This window comes from Microcaecilia unicolor, chromosome 2 (genome assembly GCF_901765095.1).
Source record: "Microcaecilia unicolor chromosome 2, aMicUni1.1, whole genome shotgun sequence".
Classification (NCBI taxonomy): domain Eukaryota; kingdom Metazoa; phylum Chordata; class Amphibia; order Gymnophiona; family Siphonopidae; genus Microcaecilia; species Microcaecilia unicolor.
The window spans coordinates 362,562,931-362,589,295 of record NC_044032.1 but is presented as its reverse complement, the minus strand read 5'-3'; the positions used below and the strand labels follow the sequence as shown (position 1 = coordinate 362,589,295).

The 26,365-nt window shown below is 43.9% G+C and overlaps 1 protein-coding gene across 2 annotated transcripts in view; it reads left to right on the top strand.

Moving 5' to 3' along the window:
- The window catches only part of CSGALNACT1 (chondroitin sulfate N-acetylgalactosaminyltransferase 1), a 387,346-nt gene that overhangs the window by 283,765 nt on the left and 77,216 nt on the right, over positions 1-26,365 (top strand). For both annotated transcript variants that reach the window (XM_030194504.1, XM_030194505.1), the window contains exon 5: positions 13,112-13,213. In XM_030194504.1, coding sequence (XP_030050364.1) covers positions 13,112-13,213 — 102 coding nt within the window. The remainder of the gene's footprint in view (positions 1-13,111; positions 13,214-26,365) is intronic.

Genomic DNA, 26,365 nt, shown 5'->3' with positions numbered 1-26,365 from the left:
ATGCAATGAGCCCAGGCCAGGAGCCAGAGGTCGGAGTATTCACACTCACGGCCCTTTTTGCAGACCAGTAAGCTGCTTATTGCAATGTCTGTGTCCAAGAGAACTTTAAGTGCAAGAAGGATTAGAACATGAAGTACATAGCTTGCATGAAACTTGTGTGTATGTGTGATTTTTTTTTTCTTTCTGGCACCTAATTACAAGTGCTGTTTTAGTTAAATTTGGATCCACATGGGGATGTTAGTAAACTGTAAATTTTGAGCTCTCCCATCTGGTTGGTTTAAATTCGGCCTGTTTTCCCTTTCCTTCTATAACTAAAATAATTAAATGGTTCTCACAGCTAGGAATGTGGACCACGTGGCAGCTGCACCAAAATGCAATGCATCAGAGCTTAAAATACAGAGCGACAGATGTTTTAAGGGATTCAAACCCTACAATGAGATTTTATACCAACTAAAATGTTTATCTGTTTGGCAATCTTTAAAAATAATTGTTTGAAAAGTAAGTGATATATATTTGTTTCTGTTTATAGAGCATAATAGGACTGGAAAGAACTTGCAATGGTCATTTAATTAATTGCTGCCTCCAAGCAGGATTTACTGTACCTAAGATGGTCATATGATTTGCTTTTATAAATCTCCAAGGTTGAAGATTCTACCGCCTCCCTTAGTAAATTGTTGCAGTGTATAACTCCATCCTAATGAGTAGCCTGAATACTATCAACTTCCCTCTAATGTGTACACATTTATGAAATATGTGTACTCATAGTTCCCCATCTGCCTGCTTTCCATGTACCAACTTTGTCAAATTTTATTTTGACAGTTCTGGCTGTAAATAATTTGATTTCTCTAAACATCACTTATTAACATAATGCAGCCATGGGTTATAAGTTTAATTTCTACTTAAGCTATAGTAAGCTATTTTTATTAATGCTCGTGTGAATTCAAGGGTATAGGGAGTGCTTCTATTGGCAAGGTGCTTAAGTTCATAGGGTGGCGGTGGGGGGGGGCGTTATTTCAATTGCTCATTGGAATTAGATCATTTTTGTTTGCTGTGGCTGTTTTTGGAGGGGCTATAACAGCTCAGACTCTTTCTGGCACCTTTGTAAGGGGAGGGAAAGGGGAGGAAGATGGGGGGATGTATGTATCCTCTATTTTTGCTTTATAAATGACAGTTCAGAATATTGTTTGTTCCTTTTTATACTGTAATAAAAAAGACTTAAATATAAAATCAACTGTTTGAGGCTTCTGTGGACAGAGACAGAGTTCGCAGGGATGGGGGACAAACTTTGTCACCATGTCATTCTCTAGTATGTATTTCACCAGCACAATATGTCTTGTGCTAATTTTCTCAGGTCTCTCTCATGGCAAGCATGACAATGTCAAAAAAGTGCATTCACCCCTAGAAATAAAGTTCTTCTCTACAGATGTCAAAATGACATTACTCAAAATTATTCCTTCCTTTTCATCATCTGCAGATAAATCCAGAGACTTGTGGGTTATGACCATCTACCAGCAGGTGAAGATAGAGAGTACCAAACTGAACTCTGCCACATGGGAGGTATGCTCCATGGTCAGTCAGTATTCTGTATCTCCAGCAGGCGGTGGACGATCTCTCATAAGCTCCTGGTTTCTCCTGCTTCTGTGGCTCTTGTTCCAGGTTCCCTGGTTCAGTTGAGCTTGGGGGTATTTAGGCCAGTAGAGGTGCCTGACCTGGGGTAGACTTGGTGGTGCCAGTTCCTTCCTCCCACCTCTCTCCTGCCATTTCCTTCTTCCTCTTCCTCACAGAACTTTGAGGAAAAAATGCTGGAAGAGAGCAGATTTCTACTTATGTGGCATTCTGGAGGAGAGGAGGTGTCTCTGCGCTTCTTCAGCTGTCTGGATTCAGCCACCTGATCGGAGTCAGAAGGCCTGTGGGTACTGGTAATGCCGGCAAAGTTGTGATTATGATCTTTCATTCTTCTCCTCTGTCGAGTTTGTGCTCTTCGGGTTAGTGCACCTGCAGTGGTACACTATTTCTTTTTAGCAGCCTGTGTTGGGGTTTGCCTGTGTTTTTGGAACAGTACCATCGGGTCAACAGTGGCAGCCATTTTGATCACAGGCTGCAATAATGTATTGCTGTTTCTCTTTTTCTGTCTTCACAGCTTTCGGGCGTGTGGATGGCACCAGTTCCTTTGATTGGCGGAGGATTTTGTCTGCCGTTGTGGTTTTGGATCTCGGCTCCTACTTATATGGCGAATTCCTGCACAGAAGCCTGGACCTTGCTGCTCCCAGGTCACTCTCTGCTTCTTGGCTGCCCTTACAGCCTTCTCTTTGGCAGCCTTCTCCAGACTGCTCTTCCCAGCTGCGTTTTTAGTCTGCAGTTCACCTTGAGTATTGCTTTCAGTTCTGGTTGCCGTATCTCAAAAATGATATAGCGGAATTCGAAAAGGTTCAAAGAAAAGCAACCAAAATGATAAAGGGGATGGAACTCCTCTCATACGAGGAAAGGCATAAAATTTTATTTTATTTTATTGCATTTGTATCCCACATTCCCCCACCTATTTGCAGGCTCAATGTGGCTTACATAGATTTGTTAACATTGTCATTACAGGATATCAGATACAGTTAGTAATGTGTAGCGATTAGGAAGGGAAGAAAGAAGAAGGGAGAGAGTGGTTGGGGTATTTATAGAAGGTAGGCATTCATAATAGAGTGGATTGGTGAGGTAACTTAGTGAGGCTATAGGTTCTCATTGTAGGCCTTGTTGAAGAAGAATGTCTTCAGAGATTTTCGAAAGATAGTTGTTTCGTTGATTGCTTTCAGGTCTGTAGGTAATGCATTCCATAACTGCGTGCTCATGTAAGAGAAGGTAGTGGCATGCATCAGCTTGTATTTAAGTCCTTTGCAGCTGGGGTAGTGCAGGTTGAGAAATTTGCGGGATGATCTTGTGGCGTTTCTGGGAGGTAGGTCTACGAGGTTTAGCATGTAGATTGGGGCGTCTGCGTGAATGATTTTCCAGCTTATTTTCGAAAATGATCGCCGGCCATTTCCCGACATAAATCGGGAGATGGCCGGCGATGTCGGAAAAGCAGCGAAATCGGTATAATGGAAAGCGGCATTTTTGACAGCATCGCCGCTTTCCCGTCGCTTCACCGGCGAAAGTTCAAGGGGCGTGTTGGTAGATTAGCGAAGGCGGAACATGGGCGGGCATGGGCGTGGCTACCAGATGGCCGGCTTTCGCCGATAATGGAAAAAAAAGCGGCGTTAAGCAGTATTTCGCCGGCTTTACTTGGTCCTTTTATTTTCACGACCAAGCCTCAAAAAGGTGCCCCAACTGACCAAATGACCACTGGAGGGAATCGGGGATGACCTCCCCATACTCCCCCAGTGGTCACCAAGCCCCTTCCAAACTAAAAAAATAAAACTAAAAACCTTTTTTGCCAGCCTGTATGCCAGCCTCAAATGCCATACCCACCTCCATGACAGCAGAATGTGTTGTATCCTCCGACAGCCTTTCCCTGGTTGCGATGTGGCTCTCGGGTGAGTGTGACACCTTTTCTGTTAGGTGCCCTGCACAGTCACATTACCAATGCATTGTGTTTGGTGTAGGGTACTGGGCTCTACTCCCATGGTGCTTTTCCTCCATGCCAACCAGGTCAGAGTGTGCCCTGTTTTGTTTCCTGTTGTAGTCCATGCGGTAGTGGCCATTTTTGTAAGCCAGTTTCAGTTCCCTTTCCTGTGTTACACACGTTAGAGAACGTAGTTCTTACCTTGCATGGTGCTGAAAGAGGGCATTGTACACCATTGTGCCAGCTCTGACGTGCTGCTAATCTTAGTACCAGGGGACTCTTTGCCAGTGGGGCACAACCTCTGATCTGCAGTTAACTGTGAGTAAACGTGCTTATTTCAAGAAAGGACTTTTTCAGAGAGATTAGTCTTCAGGTGTGAACTGGTGTGCCAAAGTTATACAGCAGCAATAAGTCCTAGAGGCTATATGCAGGTCCCTGGAACAATTTTAGTGGGTGCAGTACATTTGTGGGTAGTGGGTTTGGGGGGCTCAGCTCACAAAGTAAGGGAGCTATGCACGAGGGAGCTTTTCTAAGTCCACCGTAGTGACCCCTAGGGTGGCTTGTTGGTGTCCTGGCATGTCAGGGGGGCCAGTGCACTAAAAATGCTGGCTCCTCCCACGGCCAAATGCCTTGAATTTGGCCGGGGTTTGAGATGGCCGACATAACTTTCCATTATCGCTAAAAAACGAAGCCGGCCATCTCAAACCCCGGCCAAATTGAAGGCATTTGGCTGGCCGGAACCGTATTGTCGAAACAAAAGATGGCCGGCCATCTTTTTTGAAAATATGAGTCTGGCCAGCTGTTTGCGGTGCCGCCAAAATACATCGCCGGCCATGTATTTCGCTGGTGTCGTTCGATTATTCCCCTCTTTGTGTACGATTGTGTAAATCTTGAGCGCAATGCGTTCCTTAAGTGGGAGCCAGTGAAGTTTCTCTTTTAAGGGTTTTGCACTTTCATATTTAGTTTTTCCAAATATGAGTCTGGCGGCCGTATTCTGAGCAGTTTGGAGTTTTTTGAGTGTCTGTTCTTTGCACCCGGTGTAGAGTGCATTGCAGTAGTCCAGATGACTAATTACCATTGACTGTACCAGGGTACGGAAGATGTGTCTCGGGAAGAAAGGTTTTACTCTTTTGAGTTTCCACATGGTGTAGAACATCTTTTTCGTCGTGTTTTTCACGTGGGTATCAAGAGTGAGGTTTCGATCAAAGGTGACTCCAAGAATTTTCAAGTTTTGTGAGACAGGAAGGGAACAGTATGGTGTGATTATGGTGGAGAAGTTTTTTGTGTTATGTTGTGAGGTGAGTACAAGACATTGTGTTTTTTCTGTGTTAAGTTTTAGTTGGAATGCATCTGCCCAAGTGTGCATTATTTGGAGGCTTTGGTTGATCTCGTTGGTGATTTCATTTAGATCCTGTTTGAATGGGATGTAAATTGTGATGTCATCTGCATAAATGTAGGGGTTGAGGTTTTGATTGGCTAGTAGTTTAGCTAGCGGTATCATCATTAGGTTGAATAATGTTGGTGAGAGAGGGGATCCCTGGGGGACTCCACACTCAGGTATCCATGGTGGTGATCTTTCCGCGTTTGTTGTTACTTGGTATGATCTTGTGGTCAGGAATCCTTTGAACCATTTGAGAACTGTGCCTCCTACTCTGAAGTATTCTAGTATATGTAATAGTATATCATGATTAACCATGTCAAAGACACTGGACATGTCGAATTGCAAGAGGAGGAGGTTGTTACCAGTCGCAATTGCCTGTTTGAATGAGTTATTTGCGGACACTAGTAGTTTCGGTGCTGTGATTCGACCGAAATCCTGATTGAGACTCGTGCAGAATTGAGTGTTTATTTAGGTATTCAGTAAGTTGTTTCGTCACTATACCTTCCATGAGTTTGGTCATGAGTGGAATCGATGCTACTGGTCGATAGTTGGTTAAGTCCATTGTGCTTTTTTTTAGCATCTTTTGGTAGCGGGGTGAGTAGGACGTTTCCTTTATCCGTGGGGAAGAGTCCATTTTGAAGCCTGTAATTTATGTGGTTCGTGAGGTCTGTTTTGAATTGTTTGGGTGCGGATCTTATTAGACTGTTAGGGCAGATGTCTAATTTGCATTGCGATTTGGCGTATTTTCCGAGCCAATGTGAGATTTCCTTTGGTGAGAGCGTGTCAAAGTCGGTCCATGATCGATCTGCTGGGCTTTCTCCGGGTTTTGAGTCTAGACATTCAAGGATATTTGTGTAATCCATTGTGTTTCAGTTTGATAAAAATATGCTTGAGGAGATATGATAGAGGTCTTCAAATATCAAGTGGTGTAGAACAGGTAAATGTTAATCTATTTTTTGCTTTTTCAAAAAATACAAAGACTAGGGGGCACTCAAAGAAGGTACATGGAAATACTTTTAAAACAAATAGGAAGAAATATTTTTTACTCAACGAATAGTTAAGCTGTAGAACTCTTTGCTGGAAGATATAGTAACAGCAGTTAGCTTATCTGGGTTTTAAAACAGGATTGGACAAGCTCCTGAAGGAAAAATCTATAGTTTGCTATTGAGACAGCCAGGGGGAGCAACTGCTTGCCCTGGGATTGGTAGCATAGAATGTTTCCACAATTTGGGTTTTTGCCAGGTACTTGTGACCTGGCTTGGCCACTGTTGGAAACAGGATACTGGGCTAGATGGACCACTGGCTTGACCCAGTATGGCTGCTCTTATGTTCTCTCTCTGAGGCCTTGGCTATGCTGACGTGCTGCCCTTTTTTCCTGGGGGGGGGGGGGGGGAGTGTATTTCCTTCTCACCCTGAGCTAAGGGGCAATGTCTTCTCACTATTGCCTGGCCTGCTCTTTGCCTGCTGCATAAGCAGCCTTTCGGCTTGTGCCTGCTCTTGCACGGGCATTTGCTGCCCTCTGCTCCATTTACTCCAGGTACTGGATTGTGGAGTTCCTTGTTTTGGTATCTGCGGCTCTGCCACTTGAACTGTTTTTTCTCCTTCCTGAGACATGGCCATTTTTCTCCTCACTGATGCGGAGGCAGCTGGTGGCCCATGTTCACATGAGCATCTAGTGGTGCACTGCTGCAGCAGCCGCCTTCAGGGCATATCAGTCATCCTGGCATGGCCTCCCTAAAACGGCAATCTTATGCGGTTTTGGGAGCCTTAGACTCCCTGTTGTCTGTTTTTCACTCCCTTGCTGCATTGATGCTAATCAGCAAAAGACGGTTTCTGGTGCCTTCATGGCCACTGTTCTGGGACCCTCCTGTTGGGAGCTGTGCAAACTGCCTGGCCTCGCTGCCCACTGCATACTGTCATGTTCATGCTGTCTTGAGTAGCTTCTCTCCGCTGTGCAGGTGGTGTGGTTGTGTCTTTTTGCTTCTGCAGGCAATCTTTTGCTGTTAGCAGCTCTAGCTGTGTCGGCCTCCAACAGTTCCTGTGGTCATTGTCAGCCTTTGCATCACAGCGACAGCCTCAGCGTAGTGCACGGCAACGTTCGCTTGGCTAGCTGATGGTTCTATCAGGTATTTGTGACCTGGATTGGCCACTGTTGGAAATAGGATGCTGGGCTTGATGGACCTTTGGTCTGTCCCAGTGTGGCAATACTTAAGTACTTATGACCGGGCGACGTGGATTGGCGTCAACCACGTGTGAGAATATGAAGCCTGATGTCCTTGGAGAATACTTGCTATAGGTATGTATCTTTGCATTATTTAACCAGCCATGAACAGTTACTGGTCAGTTAAATAGCGTTTTATCCAGTTATCTCCGCTGAATATTCATGGTTAGCAGCTAGCCACTAACCAGATATATCGCACAATATAGCTGGTTAGGCATGGATATTCAGCACCAAAGTAGCTATGTTTGGTGATTAAATTGCAGGCCTATCTTTAACTGCTAAGCACTTAACTGGTTAGCGCTGAATATTAGCTTAACCTGTTAAGTTGCCACAATCAAAAGTGAAATTGGATATTGATTGTCATTCACCAAATACGGGCCGGCATTGAATATCTGGTCTGAGCGCCAGCATTGGGCAGTCATTGTACAGCTCACTGCTGGCTGAATATCTGGGGGATAGCTTCTAAATAAGGGTCATTGACAGATACGATAGAGTTACAGGAGTTAGAAGATAAGCATGACTAATTTAAGGAAAAATTGTATGTTGAGTTATAAAATGTGCATATGTTGTAAACTGGTCCTGCTACAATATGTGCAGACAGTTCTTGTGTGTGTGACTAGCAAGTTAGTTGAATCTTCCATTAAAGGCCTGGAAGAAGAGCCAAGTTTTCACCTGCTTCCTAAAGTAGTGATAGTCTTGCAGTAGGTGAAGCCAGTGGCGTAGCCAGAAAACCAATTTTGGGTGGGCCTGAGCCCAAAGTGGGTGGCACAAATGTTTCTCTGCCTCACCCTGCCTTCACCTCAAAATATACATACTTTAGCTAATGAGGATCCTCAAACTTTGTCAGCTGAAGACTTCCTCTGAAAGTGGCCAGAACTTCCCTTTACCAAGCTTGGCAGGCAGCAGCAACATCCCTAAGCGACCAAAGCTGGCACCCCTTGCATCCTTAGTTGTCAGTAACTCAAAGATGCTGTTGCCAACTGCAGAGCTTGGTAGAAGGGAGCTCTGACTGCCTTTGGAGGATGGATGCTTGGGGAGCCCCACCAGCTATAAAGCAAGGGTAAGGGCCAGTGTTAGCATGCTCTGGCCCAGGTCAGAAAATAAAGGAAGGCACTCTCTCCAATCCCCTCTCTTCCCTGCCTCCCTTCCGATTTCTGTACCTGCCATTACTATGACACTGACAGACCCTCACCAAAAACAGAACAAGGGATCACAAGTTAGAAATAAAAATATTTACACAAAAATTGAATTGAGAACCCCAAGAAGTTAAACTTAACATGTACTACAACCCTGAAGAAATAAAAATAAAAATGCATTTCCTTTGTACTGAACACAATGCAAAGACATTTGCTATGCACTTTTCACAAAGCTAACATATTCCATTTAAACATTCAAAATAAAATGCTTTTTTCTACCTTTGATGTCTGGACATTTTATTTTTCCATTATGTTGCTTCTAATTTCCTGTCGTCTACTAATTCTCCTTCAAGTGACTGCTGTGCATTTGTCTTTTCTCCTCTCTACTGTCTATTCCCTCACTACATCTACCTCTGACATACTGATCATTCCTTTTTAGCTGCTTCCTCTTTTTTTTTATTTTCTGCTTCTCTGTCAACTCAAATTTTACTCTCTTTATCGCCTTTCTCCTTCTTTTTACTTTACAGCTGCCTATCAGATCGTCTTCTTCTCTCACCCACTAGCTCTCCCATTACCCAACTTACTCCTTCTCCAGCCATTCCCTTTCATCTTTAATCCATTACTATATTTCTATCTTCTGTAATCACTATCCTCTCATCCATTTCCTTGCCACTCTCTTCCTCCTCCCCCCTCCAGCATCTCCCACATGGTTCACCATTCCCAGCATCTTCCTCCATCCACCCTTCTAGCTCCCTGTCCCTTCTCTTCTCTCCTCCCCTGTCCCCCATGGTCCAGCATTTCTCCCTCTCTCTTCCCTCACTCCCATTGTCTGTCATCTCTCCATCATTCTCATTTGCTCCTGGATCCAATATCTCCCTCTCTCCCCTCTCCTATGAATCTCCCCTGCCTCTCATCCAACCCCATGTCCTACATCTCCCCCTCTCTCCCATTGTCCACATCCTTCTTTCCCCTCCCTGTACCCCAGATCCAATATCTGTCTCCCCCCTCCTTCCCATGCAGCATTCTCTTCCTTCCTCCACCATGTCCAACATTTCTGACTCTCTCCCACTGTCCACCATCTCTGTCTCCCCCTCCCTTGTGCCCCAGGTCCAATATCTCTTTCTCCTCCTACCATACAGCATCTCTCCCTCTTCCCATCCACTGTCATGCCCAACATTTCTCCCTCTCTTCTCCGTGCACCATCTCTCCCTCCCCTCCACCCCCATATACAAGATTTCTCCCTTTCTTGCTCCCCTCTACCTCTTTCTCTCTCTCTCTCTTCCTTCCCTCCACCCTCATGCACCATCTCTCCCTCCTCTTCACCTGTGTCCAACATTTCTCCCTGTGTTCTCCCTCCCCCTCCATGCAACATTTCTCCTTCTCCACCCACCCCATATCTCTTGTCCCTATCCCCCTCTCCCTCCAGGCAGCATTTCTCCCTCTCCTCCCACTATACAAGTTTTCTCCCTCTGCTCCGCTGCCTGCCCGGTACCTTGGCTGAGCCCCAAATGTAGCTATTAGCACCTCTCCCCAGGCTCCGCTTCGCCGCATGATCGTCACTCCCTGCACTCTTCCTCTCGCCCGCCACGTTGCACGCAGCACCACCATTCACACAGGCAGCCGCGCTCCCCCCTGCCGTGTCCATCCGGTCCTCTGATGCACTTCCTGTTAGGACCGGATAGACGCGGCAGGGGAGAGTGCAGCCGCCTGCATGAATGGCAGCACCGCGCGACAGGCGAGAAGAAGAATGCAGAGCGATGCAGCGAAGCGGAGCCTGGGAAGAAGCAGCGAGTGAAGAAGGATGTGAATGGGCGCCTGGGCTGGCCTGGAGGGAAAGTGGGTGGGCCTGGGCCCATCCAGGCCCACCCGTGGCTACGCCCCTGGGTGAAGCCTTTCAGGGAGTGCTCGCCAGAGTGAGGGGTTACTCCAGAGAAGACTCGATGGCAGGGTGATTTTCCTTTGGAATGCGTGTGGTTAGGAATACTTCTTGTGTATCCATAACTTTTTTTCTTTTTAATTTAATGAAATAGTTCAGAGCCTTCAAAGCAATTTGTTTTCTCCTTGATCAGTATGCTTTTTTTTTAGAAATCTGTACTCCAGTGTAAATAGAATATAGAAGAGAAGTAAACTTTCCACAGACCATCAAATAGAAAACTGAAGTACAGTAGATGGAAAAATAAATAAATAAATAAATAAATAAATAAATAAATAAATAAATAAGAACACAACTCAAAACCTTTCCCAAGCACTGGGCAGGCTTTGCTTATGGTGTGTCATTCCTGTAGTTACTGTAGTACAGGACTTATCAATCTTTATGTGGCTGTGACCCCATGATCGCAGCCAAATAAAATTGTGTGACCCCCCCCCCCCCTACTGAGAGGTACAGAATAATGATGCACTATGGAGAGCCCATCCAGATTGTGACCCCATCTGAGATCCTGACTGAACAGTTTGTAAAGCTGTCTAATGCAAATGAAACAAGTAAGCAGCAGTTCATTTGATACCCATATAGACATCCACAGGCTTCTAATAATGAAAAACAATGCCTATATGTTATAATGGAGAGCCTTCTAGATTAAGGGGTTCCCAAACTGGTGATGTTTTGAACAGATCCGTCTTACCATTAGGCAAGGCTAGGCATGTGCCTAGGGCACCAGCTTTTAGGGGGTAAGGGGACCGGCAAGAGCAGCTGCAGTCAAAAGAAAATAATGCACCCTGACAGCCACACAAAGAATCAATAGCATGTACGTTTACCTGCAGGAAGGGGGATAAGCAATTTTCAAATAGCCCAGTTACCTAAGCAAATGATGTTATAAGGACAATTCTATAACAGGGCACCTGTTTTATAAATGAAAGTAGGTACTGGAGATACACACGTAACTTACAGTATTCTATAAGTTACACAGGTGTGAGTCCCATTCATGCTTTGTCCAGACTCTGCCTATTTGTATGCTTACCTGTAAAAGATGCACTAAGTAAGATATGTGAATATTTATAGAATAGCAATCAGAATTTTTCACATTTACGCACATATGTGCACACAAACAGATATATATTGTAAGCCACATTGAGCCTGCAAAGAGGTGGGAAAATGTGGGATACAAATGCAATAAATAAATAAAATAAATAAAATATATGCCATTATTCTAGTTTAGTAAAAATATGAAAATCTCGGGATCATTATATGATATCACCTAATTTTCTTCTGAAAAGACCTCAACAGCACTACTCCGAGCTCAAATTTCTTATAGTTCTAAGCTTTACATTCTCCCGTCGCCATGTCTTGCTCAAATAACCATTCTATTTAGCTTAATATATGTTCCTCAGTATTATCAATGTTTTAAAATTTTTGCAAACTCTTTACTTATCTTTATAATAATATATCCAAATTGGCAAGGGGATCATTTTTCCAACATGAACTATGTTTTGCCCAATGACTTTTTCGAGGAGCTTCCCCTTATAACGCCACACATAGCTCTAGCCCCAGCCTTTGCTACAGGGTGGCAGCTGCAATCATCTCTTCTGGTCAACAACAGGGGCCAGATTTCTTAGTAGAGGTGGATGCTGGTAGTTGTGATCTACAGCAGGATATAGTTATCATGTATAATTGCAGGGCTGTGTCCTAGTTCTTCATGACCGTGGCATTGCAACTCAGTTCTGTTACTCTAGTACTCTACACAAGAAGCTGACACTGGCATTCAGGGGAAACTGCTGATACGTGTCCATGGCAGCTGTTGCTGGCTTCAGTTCTTACAGGGTGTCCTTTTAGGATAAATTGCCGGTCTTCCTCTTAGGCAGAGGTCAGTGGTATTTTTCCTCCTGAAGAAACTCATATTTTGCAGCTGGACTTCACATCTTCAATAATGTCGGTGTCGCACATTTGCAGATACCTACCATATGTCTCATATTCCCAAGTCTATACATTGCTCTGTCTCTCCAATTGACTCTCTTGATGACTGGCTGGTGAAGAGCACATCGAAGGATGGTGCTCAGGTGTCCATGCGGAAGACTATTTGGGTGTTCGAGCTACTAGGGTTTGTTTTAAACTACCCCATCTGCTTCCTGTCCAGTGGTTGTTGTTTTTTGGTGAGCTTGGTAGCTAGGGATTCCCATCTGTGAGAATTATAGGCCTGCTTGTCCTTGGAGAAAGAGAAGGTTCTTACCTGTAGCAGGTATTCTCCGAGGACAGCAGGCCTTATATTCTCATATACCCTCCCAACTCCCCTTAGAGTTGTCTCCTTTTTTAATGCTTTATATTCTACTGCTGGTCCTGTGCTCTTGCGGCAGGCAGGAAGGCACTCACGCATGTGCGGTGGAGTGCATCTCGTTCTCAAAGACCTGTTTTAAAGCTTGTTGCAAGCTCTGGACCAGCAACGCGGACCTACATTATCCATCTGTGAGAATATAAGGCCTGCTGTCCTCGGGTAATACCTGCTACAGATAAGTACCTTCACTTTCAGTGCAGGTCACCGGAAAATGCTCGGAATTGAATATCCAGGCTCAGCACTGACCATGAGAGGCAGCCCGGCTACCTCCCACAGTCTGAATGGGCCCATAGTCTGACATTCCCAAGTGTCAGTCCTCCTCCCTATCACAATCTTCTCCATCCTCCAGCTATCAGGAAGCAAGCAGAGCTTCTTATCTGTATCTGCCTTTCAGACTCCATGACTAATTTTATTTTTCATCCCTTTTCCTGTCCCTTGAGTTCATAGTGATGCTTCTACCATTTAGTTCATGGAGAAGTGTACTTCTATTGATCAGTGACAGTTCTAAAATCAGAAAAGCAATTCTATAACTAAATACCCCTTGTTTCCCTCCTTTCCTAGGGAAGTGTGTATTCAACAGGATGGGAGAATTCATCTTACAGTGGTCTACTTTGGGAAAGAACAAATGAATGAGGTCAAAGCAATACTTGAAAACACTTCCAAGTGAGTATACTTTGATTGAACTTTGTACAATGGAGCTTCTATGATGACTACATGATGGGACAATGGAAACTGTGATCTACTTAAAAAAAAAAAGAAGCCGATTTGTTTTTGTTGTCAGGTATTATTTTCTCAGTTATTTCCATGATAAATTACATTTTTTTACTTAACCATCCCACCCACATTCTTTGATAATTGATTCTTAATTGTGTTGGACGGGTCTTACTAATGTGTTATTTATCACCCATTTCACAAGGGACCTCAGCATCACTCCATCCAGTTAGTTATGAAACTTAGATAAGATTATTAGTTGGCCCACTTTTGTACTGTCTGCTTCAAAAATACAAAGGCTATATATGGATCACAACATTCTGAAAAACACAAGTGGAATTGGTGAAATGATTAATTATGACAAGCTTCTTTAATCCCTCTATATCAAAAGCCTCTCAGGCATAACCACAAGCTCTGTGGGTACTATGGGTGCCTGGGCATCCCCAATATTTTATAATGTACTTTATATTTGTAGAAGACAGCTCCATGCTGTAAAGCAGAAGGGGACAGCACAAAGAAAGTGTTCCTGTATCCCAGCTACTGCTCTCTCTGCTTCTCGTAGCCTATTGGTGGCCTGTATGAACAATGGGCTGCAGGAGGAAGAGGGAGATACTGCAACCTATTGGCTGGATGTCTGACTGATGGTCTTAAGGAGGAGGAGGGAGCTGCTGTAGCCTAGCATCTACCATTGGGGAAAAGAGCAGCAGGTAGACACTGTGAAAAGAAAAATAAAGACTGATTACTTTGGCATGGCCATATGTGTTGCCAAAGTAATATTATTAGAAGTTAAGGCAGTGGTTCCCAAACTTTTTTGGTTCAAGGCACCCTTAGTTTCCGAGAAATTTTCTTTGGCACTCCTTCCCCCCTCCCCGCCACACAGGTCTCTACTGCCCCCCTCCGCTACACATCATGTCCAGTATTTCTCTCTCTCTCCCCCATGCACCATCTCTCCCTTCCCTCCACCCTTATGTCCAACATTTCTCCCCTCTCCATGCAGCATCTCACCCTCCCCTTGACCCCCATATAAAAGATTTCACCCCCTCCCCCTCCAACTGATGTCCAACACTTATGCCCCTCATTCCTCCTGCAGCATTTCTCCTTCCCTCCCAGGTTGCAATCTAATTCATGTTTAATGTGGGATAAAATGCCATAATAAGTAAATGAATAGTGAATGTTGAGCACCTGATTCTCATTACATGATGTCTGTTTTAGTGGTCCTTTACCAGGAGAAAACAAATCTCTGCACGTATAAAATACTGCTAGGGTCTCCCTATAACCAGCCCCTCCAAACGACACACTGATTACGATTTATAACAAATTACTACTCTATCTATAAAACATTATACTTTCTCTAGTACATCTGTTGCTGCACAAGCTGGCTGGCATGTTTGAAAATATAAATGAGATTAATTTAAAATGCTACCAACAATTAAACACAAAAACGTGGTTGCTGCAGCTCATATCCTCTGATCCGGCTCCCTCCATCCCAGACTCATGCTTTCTGCGGCTCCTCCGGCTCTGTCCTCTGGTGATGCAGCGGGTCCCTCTCTCCTGATGATCTGCTCTCTCTGACTCTGAGAGCAGATCAGGAGGGGACCTGCCGCCAGAGACACCGTCCATCTGACATCTGTCGCCGGGGCATGGCACAGGCCAGGCCACGTGGAAAAGCCACGGTCAGAAGGGCTGGGGGACATAGAGACCACCACTGGCACTGCCAGCGACGAGTGGAGAGAGGCTCAACCACAGTCAATCTCACACAGAAAAGGCGCGCAAACAAGCACACAGCAAGCAGTGCTGGTTCACGTTGGCAGGAACAGGCTGCTTCAGCCAATCCCAGGGGCCTTTCTTCAGCATGTCCCACTCCTGAGGGCTGAAGAAAGGCCCCCAGGATTGGCTGAAATAGCCTATTCCTACCGACAGTGTACCAGCACTGCTTAAAAAAATAATCGTGCTGCGCCGGCAGTACAAGAGAGGGGCAAAAACTGAGCAAAGGCATTTGCCTGTTAACCTCTCATCTGCCCCGTGGTACCCCTGTGAGTTCGCCACAGCGCACTAAGGTGCCGCGATGCACAGTTTGGGAAACACTGAGTTAAGGTAAAAAAGACAGAGAAGGCAAGAAATGAAGAAAAAAGGAGGAAAGTAAAGAAATAAATGGAAAGGACGCCCTGAAAACGGAGTTAAGAGAACAGATAGAGAGCAGCAGAATCAGAGACTCGGACCAATATGGATAGGAAAACAAAGTCACCAGAAAACAAAGGTACAAAAAATCATTTTATTTTCATTTTAGTGTTTGTAATATGTCCAATTTGAGAATTTACATCTGCTGTCTTATTTTGCACTGGGTATACTGGAGCTGTGACAGCTTAGAGAAATTACTTATGAAAAAAAAATCACGTTATTTTTTTCTCCTATACTAGTATAATATTTTCGAGGATGTCTGTTTATATGCGCCATGGCTGGTATAGGGGGTGTGGCTAATGTGGGTGTGGCTATAAAAGGGGTGCAGCCATATGTGGTGGCCCCGCCCATAATGAGTGCGGCACCTTTTTTTCCTACAAAAAAAGCACTGAATAGAGTACAGGTTAATAGTCAAAGAGAGACATCTAGATAACTGTAGCAGTTATCCAATATTTCCCTTAGCTGCAGCCAATCTGGGCATATTCAGTGATACTATCCAGACAGTGCTGCACAAATATCCTTACTGACTGCTTTGCTACCATCCAGATACCCCTGGATTCTATAAATGGGCATGATCCTGAGATCCGTGCACAAATAACTTAGTTAATGGGCCATTAACAATCAATAATTGACTTATATGATCTGTGCCCTGAAAATGACAGATAAAAATCAAGGTAAGGTATACACAAAAAGTAGCACATATGATTTTATCTTGTTGGGCAGACTGGTTGGACCATGCAGGTCTTTTTCTGACGTCACCTACTATGTTACTATGTACTGGAAGAGAAATAGAGGAGCTGGAAAGTGGTAATGGAATTGAAAAGGGTTACTGTCTGGGAGGGAGAATGCTGCTGTGAAGATCTGGAGATGACAGAAAGCAGCTGTAAGGGGAAGAGGGGCTGGGTGATGAGGACAGAAGTTGGGAGTGGAACTGTGGAGAGAGGATTTGAGAGGCTAAAAAGGAATGAAAAGAACTGAAAGGGGTTATTGGCAGGGAGCGAGAATTCTGCTGTGAAGGGCTAGAGTTGGCAGAATGCAGCTGTAAGGGGAAGAGAGATTGTGTGATGGGAATAGAGAATGGTTGTTAAACTGTGGGAAGAGTGCTAGGAAGGGGTTATTGGCTAGGAGACAATACTGCTTTGAAGAGCTAGAGGTAGCAGAAAGCAGCTACAAGGAAAAAGAAAGACAGAGATTGGAAGTAGAGTTGTGGAAAGAGGAATGGAGAGGCTGGGAAGGATGAAGGGATTTGAAAGGGGTTACTGGCAAGGGAGAGAATGCTGTTGTAAAGGGCTGGAAGCGGCAGAAAGCAGCTGTAAAGGTAAGAGGCTGGCAAATGGAGATGGGACTGGGAGAGGAGTAGAAGCAAACTATGAGGGTGAGAGAAACTCAGGGAGAAAGCCTGGGCTGTGATGAGAGAAGGGAGCTGGGAAAAGGAGATATGATCTGGGAGGGAGGAAGAAGAGCAGGCAAGAGGGAACACAAGCTACAGAGAAAAGAGGGGCTAGAAGAGGAGAGAAGCTTTGTGGTACTGGGAAAAGAGGGGCTGAGAAAAAGGTGAGAGGAGAGATAATGGACAGAAGAGATGGGAAGCTGAGAAAAGGGTGGCATGGAGGGAGTGAGACTAGAAGGAAGCGAGATGAGAGAAAGATAGGCATGCTATGGAGAAACAAACATATACGGGAAAGAGAAATGAAAGTTATGAGGAAGACTGGAGAAGAATTAATAAAAGAGAAGGAACACGAAAGGAGAAAGGAAACAAGAGAAGACCAAGAATAAGCAGAGAAGGAGGCTAGAAATCTACAGAAACAAAGGTTTGAAAATTGTTTAGTAAAACTTTCTGCGCTAGCTGGGCAGGATCAAGGTTGGGGAGTAGCTGGTATTTAGCCGTTCTCCTCCATCCCTCCATCCCTAAGGACACCAGTTAAAAAAAAAATGCTTGTCTTGCAGAGTGATTAGAGGAGCAGGAAAATAGGAGCAGGAGGAACGATATATGGCTGATTGGCTTGCCGGAGGAGGTGCGAGATAGTGACTTGATAATCTGTTTTTGAGAAATGGCTTCCAGAATCCTTGAGCCTGGCGGGTTCACAGGCATCTGCAACTTCAGTACTGCGTTCAGTTCTGTTCAAAAAAGATATAGCGGAATTAGAAAAGGTTCAAAGAAGAGCGACCAAAATGATAAAGGGGATGGAACTCCTCTCATATGAGGAAAGGCTAAAGAGGTTAGGGCTCTTCAGCTTGGAAAAGAGATGGATGAGTGGAGATATGATTGAGGTCTACAAAATCCTGAGTGGTGTAGAACAAGTAGAAGTAAATTGATTTTTTACTTGTTCTAAAAGTACAAAGACTAGGAGACACTCGAGGAAGTTACATGGAAATACTTTTAAAACAAATAGGAGGAAATATTTTTTCACTCAATGAATAGTTAAGCTCTGGAACTCTTTGCTGGAGGATGTGGTTACAGCGGTTAGTGTATCTGGGTTTTAAAAAAGGTTTGGACAAATACCTGGAGGAAAGTCCATAGTTTGCTATTGAGACAGACATGGGAAGCAACTGCTTGCTCTGGGATTTGTAGTATGGAGTGTTGCAACGATTTGGGTTTCTGCCAGAAACTTGTGACCTGGCTTGGCCACTGTTTGGAAAAGAGGATACTGGGCTAGATGGACCATTGGTCTGACCCAGTATGGCTATTCTTATGTTCTTATGAGACCTGTGAAGGAGTGAGCAGTGAGACCTCGGCCCATCATTGCTGAATTAGGTGGAGAAGACTTATTCGATCTTTTTAGGTGTCATGAGTTGTTGGATTATCTTGGTCACTTGATTTTATTGTTTAATGACTATTTTGCCCTTGTGGCGCAGAACAGGAAAAAGATGGTGCCTATTTGTTCCAAGCTCCATAATAGGAAGATTCTTTTCTTGCTCTTGTACCCTGCCAAGCAATGTGTTAGACATGAGGGTAAGGTTGTGTATTTGTCCTCAGTGGAGGAGAAGCACATTGTCTTGGAGAAGACCGCAACTTCTTAGTGAGCTGCTCCTGCTGGATTGTTCCTTTATTATGGACGTAGTATGCAATTATTGGACTCTTTTGCCATGTACTGTCACAGATCAGGATGCTGGGGCTGTGTGCTTTGAGACGCTGCCTCTATTATGAGGCCTTACTTGTGTGGCTCCAGGAGACCTACATTCTAATTTTAATCTTGGAACATTATGCCTTTATGGTATTTGCTTGCTCTGCTCATTCACAGCCAGGATAAAGAACGTTGTTTAGATCTATCATAGCGTGACTTGGCGGGGACTCTGCTGGATGTTCCTGAATATTGCTAGAGGAATCTATGGATCCTAGCCAGCGTGGTTTTCATCTGAAGACATATCTCTCTGACCGCCCCTGCTTTGTTTGGGGATGTCTGTTGTTACTGTATGATGTCACCTTATTTTCCAGTGAGCGCAGGGGACTTTGAACATTGCTAGCATGGCGATATTTTGTGCTATGTCCCTTTTCTGTTCTATTTGTTTGTCTCCCCCTTTCTGGGGGGGGGGGGCTCTCTTTCTTTCCTTCTTCTATATTCTTCTTTAAATAGGAGGGGTTCTGTGTTTGTTGATAGGTGGTGAAGGCAAGTGGGGAGGGGGGGTGGAGGCGAGAAAGTGGGGATGGGTGGTTGTTGGGAGGTTCTGTCCATGAAGGTATGAGTTTTGTATGAGTGGATACAAAGACTGTTTGCAGTACAAATTTCTCACATTGTGTTTGTGGGTTTTAAAAGGGTTCAGAGGGCGTTTTCACTTTTTCTTTCCTTTGCTGGGGAGGGCATCAGCCCAGGCATTGTGGGGGGGGGGGGGGGGGGGGTAGCATCCTGGGGATATAGGGCTATTTTGGGTGTTTAGGGGAGGGACTAGAGGAGGGGGAGGGAGCAGGGTGTATATTTCAGTTATTGGGTTGAGTGGGTTATGGAGCTCAATATTAAGGGTGGGGAAGCAGTTGGTCTGTAACTCTTGATGTGGTGGGTGTGCTTGTCTGTGGAATGTGTAGGTGGGCTATGGGATGTCTAGGCTAGGGGACTTCTAAATTTAGGACAACAAGCTGCAAGTGGCGCAGCTCTCATCTTTATTTTCTCTGTTCTTGTGTTTTCTGGGATATTAGTAGGTGAATAGTGCAAGTCAATATTATGACTCTTAATGCTGCCGATATCCATTCTCCTGTCAAGAGAAAGAAGCTACTCACTATGTGCAAGAGACTCAAGGCTGATATAATGTTTTGGCAATAAACACACTTGTCTGATCAGGAACATCAAAAATTCCATTGGGAATGGGTGGGACAGTGTGCTTATTCATCTTTTACTAGTAGATGTTGTGAAGTGGCTACCTTGATTCGTAAACAGCTCCCGTTTGACATTTAGGCCAAAATAGCAAATGAACAGGGGTGTTGTTTGTTTTTAGGTGTCATCTTGTATGGGAAGAACCTTTTTTTAGTTAATGTCTATGGTCCCAATGTGTATAATGATGATTTCTTCTTTCATAATATTGTGCGGGTGGCCTGAGATTTGCAGGGGAAAAACCACAAAAGTGGGGAAACTGGATCTGCTACGGGAGGAAAAGTAAAAAAAACAAAAAGTAGCGTGATGAACACGACACTTCCAGAAACACCAGGGAGGCGAATGGTTTGCAGAGCTTCAGGTCATTTTGGGAGGGGATTTGAACTGTGTGTCTCACAAGGGCCTTGACTGTCACCTGAATAGAGTAGAGGGATGGAGTGATAAAACAAGGGGGGGGGGGGGTCAATCTGCTGTGTGATCACTTAGACCTTGTTGGACAGCTGATGGGTGCTATACCCTACTGAAGTGGATTTTGCTTTTTACTCACACCTCATCAGAGTCATTCGCATCTAGATTACATCTTGGTTACTTGGCCTTGTTTCCCTGTAGGGCAGAGATTGGAGTGGCTAGATTATCTGACCATGCCCTTGTCCAAATCAAATTGGAATGGGAAGATTCAACATCATAAGCAATTAGTTGGAGTATAAGTCCGGACCTTATTAGCAATACTCAGTTCCGGGATTTTCTTAAGACATAGTGGAGTCTCTTCTTATATCATAATCAATCAATGTTTCCCCTACTCCTGTGGTTCCCAAACCTGGTCCCTGGAGGCACCCTAGCCAGTCAGGTTTTAAGGATACCCACAATGAATATTCATGAGAGAAATTTACATGCACTCGTTATGGGTATCCTGAAGACCAAGATTGGGAACCACTGCCCTACTTTCTTGTGGAAAACTGGAAAGGCGGGTGATGAGAGGCCACATCATTGAATACACAGCTAGGAAGCGAAAACTGAGATGCTGAGATTTTGCACCTTACCAGGCAATTGTGGGGCTTGGTGACAGAGTAGATAAAGAAGCCCATGATCAAGTTCAGGAATCACTGAATCATCTCTTTCACCAGCATGCAGTGAAGCCTCTTCTATATTATAAGTTACAGCTCTATAAGTATGGTTGGAAAGCTGTTGGCACAGCTGGTCAGAGTTAGTAAGACACATACATATGTTACCAGTCTTTGGACTGGCACAGGTTAGCTGGTGCATAGTACAAAGAAGATTGCTGGGCAATTTTTGGAAGTGTGACTTGGGCTTGGAAGTTTATAAATATTTGGGGACAGATGTTGTGCACCCTTTGAAAGATATATTTCTGCATGCTTTAGACAACTAATGTTACTTGGGAGAAATGGGCCAGGCTTTAATAGTAGTTTTGCAGAAACTGGGCAGAGATCCACATAGTGCTGGATCTTATCATCCTATATTGTTAATTAATGTGGATGTTAAAATTTTAGCTTTGGTGCTGGCTAACCGACTGTGAGACGTGATTCCAGATCTCACTGCGGATAATCAGATGGGGTTTGTCATGGGGTGTAATGGTATCTGCAGTGTTTAGTGTTAATAGCCGCACTAGCTCAAGATCAAGGTATCATTCTCAGTCTGGATGCAGAAAAGGCTTTTGATAAGGTTTTGAGGAACATTAGAGAAATAGGGAATGGGACCCAACGTGCTCCAATGGGTTCATTTGATATATCCCCACCTTAGCACTCAGATTCTCGTTAATGGTTTTGTGACAGTGGATCCCGGGGGTACAGGGTATCAGAGTGAGTGAGGTAGATTTGAAAATTAGTCTATTTGCGGATGATGTGCTGCTCTTTCTAGATCAACTGTATTCTAGTGTCCCTGCACTTATAGACATTTTGTCCCAATTTGAATGTTTTGCAGGCCTAAAGGTGACTTTAGATGTTAGCAATACCTTTGGATCCTCTTTTTCCATCCAGATGGCTAGGGGGAGGTTTCCCCTTAAGAGAATGACCAACTTAAATATCTGGGTTTGGATCCTCGGAGCCTGGATAGGCTGTTTGGAGTTATGGAATGGTGCTTTTTCCAAAGCTATTGTATCCTCTACAGATGTTTCCATGCTAGATGACTCAGCAGGACATTCTGAGATTGCAGAGCACGTCATGCCAGTTTTTATGGAGAGGGAAGAAAGCTCAAATCGATCTGGAGCTGGTGCAGAGGCAGAGATGTAATTGGGGGGGAGGGGGGGTTAAGCTGCCGTATATATGTTTATATAATGCTTCCTGACAGTTTCTATTTCTGTGGGAGCGGATTGGTGGATCCTACAGTTTTGTACTCTGGGCCTTGTCACAGGTATAATAGCACTGTACAGCCTGCTTAGTGTAATACATATGTCAAGACGGAGCGTATCAAGTTAATTGGCAAGGTTTCCTTACTAGAGCCTGTGGCAATGGCCCGGTGGTATTTTCGCATGGGAATAGTGCGTAAAGGCGAGATCTCCATATTTTTACCATTCGTTGGAAATCCCAGATTTACTCCCAGCTTGACTGATGGTGTTTTTCGAGATTGGGCTCAGCAGGAACTTCGGGTGCAGGGTGTAATCTTTCAGCCGCAAAGCGGAGATCTTCAGTCTTTTTCCCAACTTTGTGTGCAATTTCAACTACCCGCTTCTCACTTCTGTACGCAACATTATGTCGCTTCCCTTGAATGAGGGGCCCAGAATTGGACTGCGGAGAATTTTCTGATGGAGAGCATGAAGCCCGATTTACTAGGTAGACCAAATTCCATCTCTCATTGGTATGGAGTGCTAGAGACCCCGGTGGAAGGTCGTGTTGCTACGCAGCAGATTGCAAGATTCTGGACAGAACAGCTGGGACAGGTCATTCGGGAGCAAGATGTTGCCCATTTAGTTTTGTGACTCCCTTAAAGGTGTCTGAGATGCTACGTTACTACTACTACTACTTATGATTTCAAGATGTATTTAAGATTCTTCTTCACAGTTACTTGGACCCAGCAAGGAGACACAAGAGGAATATTGGTGCTTTGGGGCTGGGTGTGCATTTATACGTTGTTTCTTGTCTTGTCTCCATATTACTTTTGGGATCAAGTTTGTAGGGACCTGGAGGGATGTAGTGGGATTACAGATCTTGATAACCCAGAACTGCAGCTGCTGGGTGGCTCTCAGCTTGATGAGTGGGACAAGGGCACTCACCTGTTCCTCTTGCTTGGACTCTTAAGTGCTAAAAAAATTGATCTTACAACAGTGGATAGAGCCCCTGCTCCTGACTCTTGCACAGTGGGTTTCCTGCATGATTAGTTTGTTACATCTTTAATTTTTGGATTTCTGGTGAATTAGGTGGGGAGCCCCAGAGAATTAGCTTTAGGCCTGGAGATCGTTTTATAATAGATTGTTTTCAGAAAGTCGAGCACATCTACTTGAACGTGGGTTTCAGCTCACTTGGGTGGATAAGGAACAGTTGGGACCGGGTGGGTAGGGCAGGGTGGTAGGTGTGGGATTGTAGGGGAGGGGGAATTCAGGGGGATGGTGGGAGAAAATGAAAATGATGAGGATTGTTATATACAGTTCTTAATTATATTGGTAGTTGAATTTTCTTTTTAAGCTGCTCCTTGCATGTTTTATCTGTTGTATTGTTTTACAGTCTCTATTGTGTAGCAAATATAATATTTATTTGGGCGTGGTTTTGGTTGTGGACTTTTTCTGCTATTTGTGCATGTTCTTGTCTTTACCACTACTTACCAATAAAAAGCTTCATAAAAAATGGTGGAGTTTGGAAGAGAGCAAGGGGTATGCCGCCTTCAAACTGAGTGTTTCTTGGTTTGGTTTCCCTCTTGGTTCAGCTACTGAAAACTGGCTTCCTTTCTCACTCCTAGTACTGTTTTGCTGATCAATACCTGACTCAGCTCAGGGCCAACTTTTGGCATGTGTAATGTATGTGGCTGTGCAGAAGGCATCATGAATAAGGGGTTAGTGCTATAGTGGTGCCCCATCTCCATTTCCTTCTAAATCATAGGGTAATTTTATAACAGGGTGCCTAACATAGGAGAATAAGCAGGTACCTATTTTAAGCATATTCTATAAAGGAAAGTAGGTGCCTATTTTTCTTTACAGAATTCTAGCACAAGTGGCAGAAGGTACAATCACTCCAGCCCTACATCTGATATAAATACTCATGGCTAGAGGTTAGCCAGAACATACATAAATTATAGAATACTATCATTTATGTGCCTTTGTATCGCTCCGTGGTGTGACCTCACCTCGAATACCGTGTGCAATTCTAGTTACCATATCTCAAAAAAGATATAGTAGAATTAGAAAAGGTACAGAGAAGGGCGACAAAAATGATAAAGGGGATGGGACGACTTCCCTGTGAGGAAAGGCTAAAGCAGCTAGGGTTCTTCAGCTTGGAGAAAAGACAGCTGAGGGGAGATATGATAGAGGTCTATAAAATAGTGAGTAGAGTGGAATGGGTAGATGTGAATTGCTTGTTTATTCTTTCCAAAAATACTATGATTAGAGTTCACACAATGAAGCTACAAGGTAGTAAATTTAAAACAAATCGGAGAAAATATTTCTTCACTAAATGTGTAATTAAACTCTGGAATTCTTTGCCAGAGAATGTAGAAAAAGCAGTTAGCTTAGTGGGGTTTAAAAAAGGTTTGGATATCTTCATAAAAGAAAAGTCCATAAGCCATTATTAAGGTGGAGAAAATCCACTGCTTTTTTATATGCATATTTATAAGCAGCATAAAATGTACTGTTTTGGGATCTTGTCAGGTACTTTTAACCTGGATTGGCCACTGCTGGAAACAGGATGCTGGGCTTGATGGCCATCCCAGTATGGAAATACTTATGTACTTATATTTTCATTCTAGGTCCATGCTCTGCCCAATCTCCACCCATGTGAACGCCTACTGGGAAAATATTCACCCTCAAAACATAGTGCAGACTTTTCTGCTAGTTGGTGATCTATAAGAGGTGATTTATATGTATTCCAGCCACCTAAAACTAGGAGGTTCCTTATAGAATGTGTACTGAGTTGAGCACTCCTAATCATTTTGAAAAGTTGGCTCCTATACCTTCAGGCATATATAGAATTCATGTGCATACTCCCAAAGTTGTTTTATGTAGATATAGGCACTTTGCAGAAATATGGTTAATGATAGTTCCCTCAGGTTGTTGATGCAAGGGCAGAGAGATGGAGAAAGAATGGAAAGCAAGTAAGTTGGAGCTTTTGAGAATAACTGTCTTTAGAGCTGGAACATGGATGGAGGTGATTAGCTCATTGCTCTTTGTAGTCTAACTAGCACAGAATTAGCAATTCCTGAGCTGTTGCTCATAAGTTTCCAGTGCCTGTGATCTATAATTTAATCTGTCCAAATTCAGAATCATTTATTCTGTCCAGAATCATTCCATAATAAACACAACTGCATTGTTCCTTTGTGTCCTGGATGTTTACTTCTGTTTGAGTGTGCAGCCTCATAAAACTGAGATACGTGAGGCTGGTGAATGTTTCTGTTGAAGTAGTCCCTTGTTGAAGATAGAGATTGTAGTGAGGCTTTCTTGGTATGTACAAACACATAAAGGGATATAAAACTGATAGATCAACAAACAAATGTAAAAAAAAAAAAGCTAAGTGTAGACAACTTTGTTAAAACATCGTCCAAAACTAATGCTAAAACATCATACTATACATAAATGAGGAAAGTATGCAGAGCATGGCTCACAGGGGCGGACTGACTGGGCAACTGGGCAGTGCTCGAGGGCCTAGACCTAGAGGCTCTGCTCGGTTGCCTGTCACCGCCTCCGCCGCACACTACAGTCTCTCTGGGCCCTGGTGGTCTAGTGGCCACTGCTGCTATTCTCCCCAGCGCCACCTTGTTTTATTATCAACAGTTTTATTGATGACAATTCAAAGTAAACATATCCAAAAAGATGAGTATACAGAAATTCAAATATGAACATGTACACAGTAAAGACAAAATGATAAAATCTGTCATCAAACTTTTAACGATTTTATCCCTATCCCACCCCACCCTGTACTGAATGAAAATCAGTTTTATGAATGGCAAAACAGTCATTGTGTAAACACCAGAAAGACCAATAAATAAGTCAACAACTAACAACCTTAGCATATATGAAGTAAACTAACTTCCCACTCTACTCAAACTGTCAAGATTAAGAAGCCATCATTAAATATTAATACACAAGCAAATATTAAGCCTTTACTCCTCCACCCCACTGCCCCCTGCCCCCTCCTGTTACAACTAAGGGGCCTGTTATATAGAGAAATAGTGTCTTCCCATGGAAGAAGTTTCCTAAGAGTCCAGTATTAAAAGACAAATCATAAGGGAAGCTTGGACTCTTATAGCCCCCCATTAAGACATAAGGACACTATACCAACATAGTAGACATTCAGTAACATCCAGGTCCCTTACTAACACCTAACACCTACATCCACCTCATCCTATACCCACCCCTCCCTACCCAAATATATGTTATGTTGCTGAGCAAACTACACCGAGGCCTGGTTCATTAAGAGACTTTGAACTCTCGCGGATAACACCATTATATAAGGTTCCCAAATAG